This window comes from Sceloporus undulatus, chromosome 2 (genome assembly GCF_019175285.1).
Source record: "Sceloporus undulatus isolate JIND9_A2432 ecotype Alabama chromosome 2, SceUnd_v1.1, whole genome shotgun sequence".
NCBI classification, from domain to species: domain Eukaryota; kingdom Metazoa; phylum Chordata; class Lepidosauria; order Squamata; family Phrynosomatidae; genus Sceloporus; species Sceloporus undulatus.
Window position 1 is genome coordinate 111,461,340 of NC_056523.1, and position 12,398 is coordinate 111,473,737.

A 12,398-nucleotide genomic window follows, 5' to 3' on the forward strand; every position below is an offset into this window, starting at 1 on the left:
CTCCTGCGTCTAAAATATAGGCATATAGCACCGAGAATCACATTGGCAAGTATCCAAGTTCTAACGGCAGGGGCTGACCCCTCTTAGCTTCCAAGATTATATGAAGCAGGCATTGAGGCCCTCTGTTAGAGCCTTATCAATTTGCTCAGGAAATGAATAGAAAGAATGCAGCGACAACCCATTATTATGTGTGTTCCGCTCTCTCCCTATGAGGAACAGACACATTTGTCCATCCGCCAACAAAGCAGGTAGACATGTTTTTATAGATGTTGCGCCTGGGCCCTTTAAAAATTGGCGGGCGCCAGTGGTCTATTTGTGATATCCAGAGAGGCCACACGCTGGGGGAGACACATTATCATCTCTTTAAAGATCCTGTATCTTCATGAGATCACAGGGTGGGAAGGGGTGGGGAGGGGGGGGGGGGGGGGCTGTGTGGTTTAGGGGTGTCCGGTTCTTGCTGGGTGTGGTGCTGCGCGCTCGCGCGTGTATTCAGAGGACTGAAATCCTTCTGGTCTTGGGCTGGGGGGGGGGGGGGGTGGGGGGGGGGGGGGGGGGGGGGGGTGGGGTGGGGGGCGTACAATAATGATGCGTTTAGGGTGGGAGGGGGTGGGGGGGGAGGGGTGAAGTGGAGGAAGTGTGAAGTTGGGGTTAGAAGGAGAGGGGTGTGGGTTGGGTCGGGGTGGGGTGGGGTGCGCGGTGCGGTAGGGTGTGGGCGGGGGTGTGCGCGTGGTACGTGGGTGTGGGGGGGGGCCGGGGAGGGGAGTGAGATGAAGAAGGGTGCGGAGTGGGGTGGGTGGGGTGGGGGTGGTGTGGGGGGGCGGGGGAATGTAAAGGCGTTTGGGGGGGGGGGGGGGAGAGGGGGGTGGTCGGGGCCAGGGTGGTGGGGGTGGAGGGGGGGGGGGTGGTGGGGTCGCGTGCGGTCGGGGGCGGTTGGGGGGGTGGTCGTGGGTGCGTGTTGTCAGGGTGGTGGGTCAGGGGCGGGGGTTGTGGGCGGCGGCTGGGTGGGGGGGTGGGGTAGGGGGGGTGGTGGTGAGGAGGGAGGGGGGGGGGGGTTGAGGGGGGTGGCGGGCGCGTGGTGTGGGTCTGAGGAAAACCGCAGACCTGGTAGGGGAACTGGGGGTACCTTGGAGTCAGGTGGGGGTGTGACTCCAGCAAAAGGCTACTGGTAATTTTCGTCTGATTTGAATCAGTAGCGGCATTGAAGTTCTTTTTTTTTTTACCGCCTGTCTGCACAGTTTTGGCTGAGGAATTCTGGGATTAGTCCAAAAAAGTAATTTTTCTATGCTGTACCAGAGACAACCAGTGTGCTGTAGGAATTGAGAGTTGTACTGCAACTCTGGGACCAGTATTCAAATACCCCTTCAACCATGAAACCCACAGGTTACCTAGGGAAGTATACTTTCTCAGCTCAGAGAAAGGCAAGAACAATCCCGCTGAACAAATTCTGCCCAGAAACCCCCATGATAGTTTCATTTTAGGGTCACCCTAGTTGGAACAACTTGAAGGCACGCAACAACACCTTTGGATTCAAGTAGATCAGCACTTCACGAGTATGCTGAATGATCTGTTCTTGTTTCCTCCTTCGGCTTGGTGTACCAGGGCTTCTTAGATCTTTGTGTTTAACAATCAGCTAAAATTGGCATTTTATATTGTCTTTGATCCAAGAGTCTCTTTTGGGATCTTTCTTTGGAGTCTTTTTTAATGTTTTGGTGGTATTGCAGTGGTAGTTTGTGGATCCATGCAGAACATTGCATCTACACCTGGTGAGTGTGACTGCAAGGAACACATCATGAGGGTTTGAGGCTAGCGTTCAGTGAGGTTTTTTCTAGTTCTCCTTTCTGTGGCACATGTTGGTGGTTGCTTGCATCATTTTTTAATTTGATTCCCTTGTTCTGTACTTTTAGAGCTGACCGGCTTTCTTTTTATCCTTTGAGAGTCTAAGTGTAAATTTATCAGTATGTGAACATTACAATTGCAGCCCTAAGTTGACAATAACATTCAGTGATACAAGTGGTCCACCTGCTTTAGCTCTAGTCTTTAATTGTTCCACACAGATCTCAAACAGAGCTCTGTTATGTTGTGATGTGTGACTATCTTTCATGAACCTGGAATCCTCCAGTCTCAGACAGCCTGAAGAAAATGGGATTGGGCCCGAGTTGGCAAAAGCTAGTAAGATGTGGCCCTCTGGCAATGAACAAAGACGTTAGGCTCCCACTCTATGTTGTTCCTTTATCTGTGAGTTTGACATGCATATACTCTTTGTGGTTTGTGTTAAATGAAAGGTCAGAGAAGTGTCCCACCCCACCTCCATTCATTCATGTGAAGTGAAAACAGAGTTGGTATTTTTTGAGGTGCTGTGCTGCTGTAACTTAATGATCATAGTGAGGTTAGAATTTGCATTTCGGTCCTGTGCTTATTTGGCTGTGTGGCCTAAGATCAATTATCTATGGCTTTGGAAGAAGGAGCAATACATATCTTCCATGTTCTGAATTTGCCTGGACAATCTTGATCAAGTTCTTGTCATCCCATCTTTTCACTGCTTTTACAATGTTCTAGTTCTCTGTCCTCTTCCCACTTTTCCTCTTTGCTCGAGCTTCTTCAGTTGCTACAAATGAGTACTGTGCAAAAGTGCTTTGCTCATTAATTTGGCATGGGAAGGAAAGACAAAGCTTAAACTGTGCATCCTTCCTATCTTGCTGCACTTCCACATTATAAACTTTGGTTATCTTGCCACATTCTGATGTTACTTGGCTACATGCCCAGTTTGATCTTTGAAATGGGAGGGTATGAAATGGCCAAATAGGTAGGGAAATGGCCATCAGCTCCATGACTTCCCTTTCAAGTAGGGTAGTTTGGGTTGTACACTACAACTGCTTCCCAAATACTGGCTTTCTACTACCCTAAGTGAATGTGGAAATCATGTCACAATGGCTTGGAGAATTTATTTATTTTATTTTTACTTAAACTACGAATCTATTGACTTATGAGAATAAAAATTTCTGGTCTATTGGATGGCAACTGCCCTTGGTGTATCTCTGAGTGCTCCGGATTCTTTCTGTTCCATATTCTGATCCCGCCCTTAGAACAACACATTTACAGTATTGACCATGTAGATGTCATATTACTTGTTTTATATATTTATATATAAGTTACCGCTTGACCATGTTTCCCTCTTTTATCCTCCCTTCATGGGCTCCCCTTCCCCTTCCGCATCCTGTAACAAGCTTTATTATTGACTTCAAATCCCTCCTGGATTGGCCCCTCCTTACTTATCTGACTTCTTTCTCCTTACATTCCTACTCCCCGCTCTGCTTTTAGTCAAGGTCTCCTGTCACATTGGTAGGCTTCCACTGCCCTCCTGAATTCGTCCCTTCTCTTATGCCCCTTACTTCTTGGAACTTCTTCCCCACTTGCAACCTATCACTTCTCTACCCGTTTCAAACTGAGTTAAAACTATATGTTAGAGAGCGTTCCCAGGGTGAGCCCTCTCGCCCAGGAGCCTCCTTCTACCATCCATCAAGAAGCCAGCCCTTCCTCCAGTCCATCTGCCTTGGTCCAGGGCTCGGGTGGAACTGCTGGACCTGATCCCATTCCCCACCACCCTCCTTCTCCTTTGTGTCGTGTCTCTTAGATTGAAGCCTGAGGGAGGGACCGTCTAACTAAAAGATTGTATGTACAGTGCTGTGTAAATTTACAGCGCTTTATAATAAAGGTTAATAATAATAATAATAATAATAAATTACCTTGTGTTGCAGTTTAGTGATTGAAAATCAATGATCCTTGTTATCAAAAGCTCTGTTATAAAAATGGTGAATTACTGGCTCCAAGTGTTAGCTGGGCACTTAAAGCAGAAATTCCTCCGAAGTCATGAAAAGGGACTTCAGAGCAGAGCTACTCAAAGTGGTGGTCTTGACTGGTGGTTGTCTTGTGAGTCATCATCTATAGTCTCTGGCAGTTGGCAGGAATCTGCACAATTAAGATAATATATGCACAGATTGATACTGGTCCATCACACATTGGGGGGGGGGGAAGTAACACTGTTGACAGCTTGCAAAGCACTGCTTTATATATTAGTACATGACTGAATCCATAGGAGAAAACTTATTGCACTATATAACTTTTTTATTAATATTAAAAATGATTTACAACAAGAATTACTAGTTTTGATATTGTACAAGTACAATACCGTTTAGACATGTCACATAATATGAGTTCCATAAAGTTAATTTTGTTCCACTCCTCACTCCCTTATTCTTCTGAGTCCTTTTTCATTATTTTCTTCAAACAAATTTCTATTACTGTCTCCTAAATTGCCCACAATTCATATTTACATACTCCTATTTTTATTTCCCATCTTTTTACAATTATTCCACTACTGGATACCATTCTCCTCCCTATCTTCAATATCGTTATTATTTAATAATCCAGTTAGTTTATACATTTTTTCCTATGTCATTAACTTTAATATCCACTCATCTATCTTTGTACTTCCTGATTTTCAATTCTGTGCTAAAATCAGCCTGCCCATTGTAACATAACACATACTCCTGTTTTTTTCATTCATTACTGAGCGCCCTTTCGCACGTTTAGTATATCTAGTTGGCTATCTCTGTTAAAGAATAGTGTATCTGGACAGCTTTTGTTCAAATAAAAAACTCTGAAAGAAAGAGATGACTATCTTGTTGTTAATTTCAGATATTCAAGAATGGATAGTAAAGGGCACTATTAATGAAGTTATATGGAGCATATATTTATGTATACCACCCTTGAATAGATGGGATAACTGAGAATGAGCCATTGGCAGAGAGGTCATATCTACTCTGGAAATTACCGTTTCTTCCTGAATACATGTCTTTTAGATCATAGTCCAAAGAGGTAACTTGTATACATCAGTGAATGGGTACCTGCAAAAATAAACATGGGAGTAACTAGGAGGATAAAGAAGCTACTTAGAGGTACTGTAGAAAGGTATTTATAACAATTGACAGGAAAGACCAGCTTTGAGCTGATCCTCCCGTCAGTCAATTCCCTGTGGCGCAGAATTAAGTTAAAAAGGTGAGCTGGTATTCAGAAAAATTAATTGTGTTTTTATTTATGTTTGAGAAAGACTTCTCTCCTCACCTGCCACCACGAACATTTTAACAAAATGTGTCATTTATTTTGGTGATGATTGTGCTCTAGCCTGTGATTTTCCATGGAGTGCAAAGTGCAGCGACTTGCCATTGCTTATCTGTGACCTTCTGTTTTTCTAGCATATTGAAGACTTTTGTCCATGTTGAGTTGAAAATAATATTGGAAGAGCCTTTTAAGAAGACATATAATTGAAGGATATCAATGTTGTTTAAAGTGTGAGTGCGTTGGGGCAGGAAAATGTGTCAGGGCATGTTAACTGGCAGGTTACAGATTATTTTTGGGGTTCCCTCCTGTTCTCTCCTTCAAGTTGTATAAAATAGATTTGGCTTTGAGTCCAAGCATGTAAAAGTAATCCTCCAGGAGAATCTTGTTTGTGTAAGCAGGGATAGCACTGGTGGCCCTTAGAGCTTGGAAACATACTGTTTCATTACAACTCCCAAAATCCTCAGCAAACATGGGCCACATGGGAGTTTTGATCCAAAAACCTAACTTTTCAGCTCTTTCCAATTCATAGACTGCAACCACTTTAGCATATTAGTAACATCCAAGTATGTAAGACTGGTGGAGCTTTAGTCCAGCAATACCTAGAAGTTTTTTGTGGGTTTTCGGCTATTGGCCCAGTTCTAGCAGAGTTCTTCTGACGTTTCGCCAGCATCTGTGCTGGCATCTTCTCAATTCTCTGAAGATGCAGCCACATGCTGGGAAATCAGAAAGAACCTTTCTGGAACTCGAGACTGGATTTCTGCAATGCACTCACATGGGGCACCCTTATTACCAAACCGGAAGCTTACAGATGGTACAGAATTGGTCAGCCAGTGTGATCACTGGCACTTCAGGCAGCCATCTTACACCGTCTAAAAGACCTCATTGGCTGCCTATTCGCTTCCGGGCACAATATAAGGTGTTGGTGATGCCTATAAAGCCCTAATGGCTTGGGCCCAGATACCTGAAGGACCGCTCTCCCCGTACATTCCGCCCGCCCCTCATAACTTCTGGGAGCAATTACTTAGGGTCAGGGGCTGGCTACCTTTATACGAGGAAGACATATTCCATCGCCGCCCGCCCTTTGGAACACGCTGCCCCCAGAGCTCCGTCGGCCACCTCCCTGCTCAATTCAGAGGGACTAAAAACTTCCTATTTCAGCTCATTTCCCCGACTGAAGTCCGAACAGGTCTCCCTTCCTCTTTGTCGGCAGAAGATTGGCTAACGGGGTTTTACTTTGTTTTTATTTATATTTGTGCATAATTTGATGTATTTGATATTTGTATTGTATATTGTATGATTTTCTTGCTGTTAACCGCCCTGTCTTTGGAGGGCGTATAAAAAAAAATTTTATTATTTTATTATTTATTATTAAGAAACTCTGCAAGAACATGGCCACATAGCCCGAAAAACCCACAAAAAACTATGGATGCCGGCCATGAAAGCCTTCGACTTTACAATACCCAGAAGGCCCATGGTTGCTAGATCCTGGAATACAACTTCCAAAAGCAATGCTGTTGGAGCTTTTAATCAAGTTCTGATTAGACATTGTATCTCCATCTAGTTGGAGGTGCCATTTCTGGGGGAGCACAAAGACACAAGGCATATATTAAGGGGGACTTGCCACTGAATTTTGATATACGTATTCATAATTAATCAGAACAAAATGATACCCACTCTTGCCTTACAGACCATGAAGCAACCAGCTACAAGTCCCTGATGTGTGTTTTATTTTGTGATAAAATAGACTTAGAACTGCATCCTTTAAGAGAATATACACATTAGAAGTCCATATTTTTGAGGAAAAATGCATATTTAAAGCAGCTTGCTTTAGAAATAATGCAAATAACACAGATTAGTTTTGAAATGGGACAGTATGGACACATATGGATATACAAAGGGAAAACTGATATATTCTCGAAATAGGCAGGCCTGTTCATCCCCAATGTTCAGATATAGTGTTATTAGATCTTTTCCTAAAGACAGTGCCAGTGTTGTTTAAAGTCCTGAGTGAAGTTATGGTAGTTGTGCCGCCTGTTCTTTCATCCATTTCTTCAACTAACTTCCTCTTTGGCTGGTATATGACCAATTCAGATTATGTCTAAGTGTAGCAAGAAGAAGAGGCACAACGAGAGAACTAACTGGGGTGATGGCATCGGAGGTTATGGTCCAAGCATTTAAAACAGGAGTAGGAAACATGGCCCTCCATATATTGTTGGTCTATAATTCCCATCAGTCCTAGCCAACATAGCCACCAGTGGGTGGTGATGAGAGTTACAGCCCAGCAACATCTGGAGAGTCCCACTTGCCGCCCATGATATAAGTGATAGACAGACAGGCAATTTATCTGGAAAACTGGGATGTGGTCACTCCACCCACATCTTAGGAAGCTTGTCACCTGTCCCCCTCAACTCTGTGCTTTTCTTTTCTGCCCATAGTGTTGGATCAACTCCTGCCTGAGCTGAATGTACTGCTAAAGCTCTTGGACCATGAATACTTGAGCTCAACCACGATGGAGAAGAAAACAGCTGTCTCAAACATCTTACAGAAGCTGCAGCCCCCCACAGGTCAGGAAACCTTCTCTACTACTACTTGTCCTTTCACATCCATGATGGGCATAACGGCACCCTCAAGATGTTGTTGGGAATACAAGTCCCAGCAGCCCCAGACAGTAGGAATATTGGGAGTTGTCATCCAACAGTTACTGAGGGGGCAGATGACTCCCATCCCCACTGCACATCATTTTCCTCCTCCTCCTCCTCCTCCTCCTCCTCCTCCTCCTCCTCCTCTTTTTCTTCTCCTTCTTCTTGTATTTCTGTTTTGTCTTTTTCCTAAGGTTTAGGCAATGTGATGAACAAGGAAACACTCTGCATCCCATTCTTGTGACAACTTTACAGCTCTTAACATGCTAGTACAAGCATCTGTCTCTGCAGGACTCTTCTGCTTTAAGAATGACATGGGTGGGCCACTGAAGTTTCTTGGCTATTTGCCTCCACTGTGACAGGTACATGCAGTGCAACTAGCAGGGCCTGTTTCTTGCCCTGTTAAAAACAACAGCTCTACCATTTAACCACTGGAGCCCTGGTGGCGCAGTGGTTAAATGCCTGTACTGCAGCCATTCACTCAAAACCACAAAGTTGCGAGTTCAAGACCAGCAAAAGGGCTCAAGCTCGACTCAGGCTTGCATCCTTCCGAGATCGCTAAAATGAGAACCCAGACTGTTGGGGGCAAATTAGCTTACCTGCTAATTAACTTACTTGCTGTTCACCGCTATGATCTTTGGAATAGCGGTATATAAATAAAACAAATTATTATTATTATTATTATTAGGATCCAAAAGGCTTCATAGAAGCAAAAGGTTTCTTAAGGCTACCCAGTCAGACACCCACCATAATGTAAAAGTGGCTAGAATAGTGTGGAAACATCAGTGTTAGTGCAAATGCATTAATAGTACATTGTCAAAGTAAAAATAATTTGCCATTGTTGAATTATTAAGAAGGCTTTAAAAATAAATCTAACAGTTAATTCATTAAATTGTTATTTTTAAAAAACAAATCTTTTTTTTTAGATGACCTTTTTGGCCCCTTCCAACTCTAGGAACCTTATCACACGGAGGCACTTACGTGGGCGAAATATAGTAGAACTGTTTCAGAAGCATGAAGGTGGGATCGTCCGTCGTACTTCTAAAATGTAATTAAGGCTTCCCGCTTTCCTTCCATCTACGAAGCATTCATGGAGAAGCCAGGAGAAGACATTTTTTGAATAACAGGATCTTCCATTATTCAAAAAATGGCTTCTCTGCAAACACTTCATCGAAGGAAGGAAAACGGGAAGCCACAATTACGTTTTAGAAGCATGACAGACAATGCCACCTTCATGCTTCTGAAACAGTTCTGCAACGTAAGTGCCTCCATGTGATAATCCCCTAGGACTGTATGGACATTATCACATGGAGGAGGGGACATTATTGTCCCATCTATGTTCTGTGCTTATCAAGGAAGGAGTTTCACACAAAATCACCCTGATCAGGACATTGTCCCATCCAGAAAGTGCAATTGAATGTGATCACAGAAAAGGCTTTCTCACTAAATCGCGCTGATCCTGTGAATGTGCCCTGAATGAAGTGGAATTGTTCCCTCATTTCCTCTAATTTTGTATTATTGGAAGATCATGGTAATGCAATTCCACTTGACTGACAGGACATTTGTGGGATAAGCATGATATGGTGAGAAAGCCTTTCAGGCAATCACGTTCAATTGCATTTTCTGGATGGGATAAAAATGCCTGTCCCCATGTGATAAATCCTATGATTCTGTGATTCAAAATTAATTAGATTAATAAGAAGTGTTAACCATTACTAAAAAAACAACACTGTTGCCATTTAATGATTAAAATAGCAAGTGTAACAATGTTGTTTCAAAAACCATTAACAAATACAGTGTGCCTGCACGATGCACGAATGCACTTTACGCAGCTTCCAGCTTACGTGGAAGCCGCGCGGGGAGAATAACAATGTTGCACGCACACCACATGCACGCGCGCCCATTATTTCCTATGGGGCTCAAGCATAGGTGGATTTTCCCTTATGCAGGAGGATCTGGAACTGCTACAATCCTAGTCCAATTTGACTTCCATGCTTCAAGGCTCCACCTTCCAGTCTTGTGGGTGTTCATTTTCTCAGGGCTCACACTGTCTCTAGTGTGAACTGAGCATTAGTACTCAGTGCTTGGGCCTGTCAGTTTCATACGACCTATCATTTTGCCTTCTTCCAGTAAGAAAGAAAAAGAAAGCTACTGTGCTTTCAAAAAGATAACAGATTCTTCTCTTTCCACTCTCTCTCGTCTTCCTCCTCTTTATCCTTTGCACCTTTTGTCCTCTAGCAGGTCCTGCAGCTCCCACTTCATGTCTACAGTGTCATGCCATCATTATTCGTAAGGCATGGTGTGGTGGTTTGAGTGTTGGACTAGAACTTTGGAGACTGGGGTTCCATTCCCAGCTTGGTCATGAAACCCACTGGGTGACCTTGAGCAAGTCACATACTCTCATCCTCAGGGAAAGGCAATAGCAAATCTCTTCTGAACAAATCTTGCCAAGAAAATCCCAGGATAGGTTCACCATAAGTTGGAAATGACTTGAAGGCACACAACAACAAAGGGTACATGGCTGCTCCTTGTGGAGGTAGGTGACTCCCTCTGGTGGAAGGTTCCACACCAGTGGAGTCCCTGAATCAAGGAACAAAGATATACAAGCATTAAACAATAGCTGGTTGATTTGGAAATGGTACTTGATACCAGTAAGATTATATAATATAATAAGAACTCAAAAAACTGTTGGAGAGGTTGTCAAGAAATAGGGTCATATATGCATATGTGGTGGCAATGTAAATATGTACAAAAATTTTGGGAAAAAGTGATTTTAGAAATGGAAAATATTATGAATATAAAAATAGATAGAAAACCAAATATAGTTTTGTTATCGTTATATAATGTTGAAGAATGGAAAAAAGAGGAAAAGGAATTGGTAACAAACTTACTTACAGCAGCGAGATTAATCATTGTAAGACTTTGGAAAACAAAAATAAAGGTAGAACTGGAGGACTGGTATAAAGAAGTATGGAAATTAGCAATTAATGATAAATTAATATGCAAATTGAAAGTAAGGAAAGGACTATGGAAAAGAAATGATTTTGATGGGTTATGGAGAAAATTTATTGAAAAAACATTAAGAAAAGAAGATGGAAAATTACCTCCATGAGATGAAATGAAATTTTGGATGGAATACAACAATGGTAATGGCTCCAGGGAAGGGGAGCACTGAGAATGTAAGAATATATCTATCTGTCTCTAAGGAAAATGTTATGGATTGTATATATTTAAAATATGAAATAAAATAAAAAACATTTTTAAAAAAACCAATAGCTGGCAAGAGCAAACTTTTCTGGTCTTTGATTTAATGGAACCTTGTGGCTATGCATGCTCCTTCTCAATATTTGTGATAGCTCCCTGCACATGGCAAGTGAAATGGCAAGCTTTTGACAGCTTCTCTACATTGAGCTATCTAAGATGGCTGCTGCACCTTTCCTTTTAAGGGAAAATGCTTAATTCTCCACCAGCATCCCTGGGAGATTAAGCAAGTCCAACTGTTAAATGCGATGGGGTGTGTATGTTTGTCTCTGTTTGAGAGATAGATGAGCAAAGTGCTGCAGCAATTGAATCCCCAGACATGGTAAATGGTGATATTTGATCATGTTGTAGCTGGATAGGAAGTGCTCTGTGTTTCCTGTGGAAATGTGTTCCCAGTAGCTTTCCTGTTGGCTAATTTTGCTGAGAGAGAGGATTTCCATGAAAATAGCAAATGGCTTGTATTCCCTCATCTCCTGTAACACACAGAGTACTTGCATGCTACTTGAAACGACCCAGGCTATATCTATACTGCAGAATAAATGAAGTTTGACACTGCTATAATTGCTATGCTTAATTCTGTGGATTTCTAGAATTTGTAGTTTTGTGAGATATTTAGCCTTCTCTCTCAGAGAGCTCTGGTGTTACAACACATTACATATCCCAGAAGTCCATAAGATGGAGCCATGACCATTAAAGTAATGTCAAAGTGCATCAGTTCTGCAGTGTGATAGCAGTCTGAGAGCCTTATCACATGGAGGTTTTTGTAGCTCTGATCCGAAGCCACTGCGGTTCCAACGATGTGAATTCACATGATAACATGATGTATTATCTCACGTGATTGCTTTCTATGGGGGGGGTCATTCCGGGCGCATCCACAGTGAATCCGAAGTGACTCCTCATTTTGGTGAATTAGGTAACAAGCAAATTCAAAAAATTGCTCCTAAGCTCACTTTGATTTTACTCCGAATTGGTCTGGTGTGGAATAGAACTTTGTTCCATCCCAGTACGCCCCCCCCAAACCTCCAAGGTCCCACATTTCCCATGATGCTGTGCTGAAATTTTGCCCCATTTGCTTCTGGTGCTCGGAAGGGTAGACTTAGATGTAGATGACAGGGATGAAGGGAATGAAACAGGAGGCTGGGGGAGAGATGGGAGCAGCAGAGGGGTCCATAAGAGACTGGGGGGGGGGGGAGGGAGCAACAAACTCCAACTTCCACAATTCCATAGCCTTGAGCCAAAGACCCCACAACAAACTCTAATTCCCAGAATTCCATAGCCAGGATAGTTAAAGTGGAGTCAAACCAGATTATTTCCCCAGTGCAGATGCAACCTAAGAGAAGGCAACTGTTACAAAGGGAAGGAGAGTGGATTGGATTCAGG

The 12,398-nt window shown here is 42.9% G+C and overlaps 1 protein-coding gene across 2 annotated transcripts in view; it reads left to right on the forward strand.

Annotated features, from left to right (window-relative positions):
* The first annotated feature begins 7,558 nt into the window (after window positions 1–7,558).
* AFAP1L1 (actin filament associated protein 1 like 1) overlaps window positions 7,559–12,398 on the forward strand; it is a 902,653-nt gene continuing 897,813 nt past the window's right edge. Inside the window, exon 1 of one of the 2 annotated variants that reach the window (XM_042454190.1) lies at window positions 7,559–7,682. In XM_042454190.1, coding sequence (XP_042310124.1) covers window positions 7,628–7,682 — 55 coding nt within the window. In that variant the 5' untranslated portion in view covers window positions 7,559–7,627. The remainder of the gene's footprint in view (window positions 7,683–12,398) is intronic. The other variant, XM_042454191.1, reaches the window with a different exon arrangement.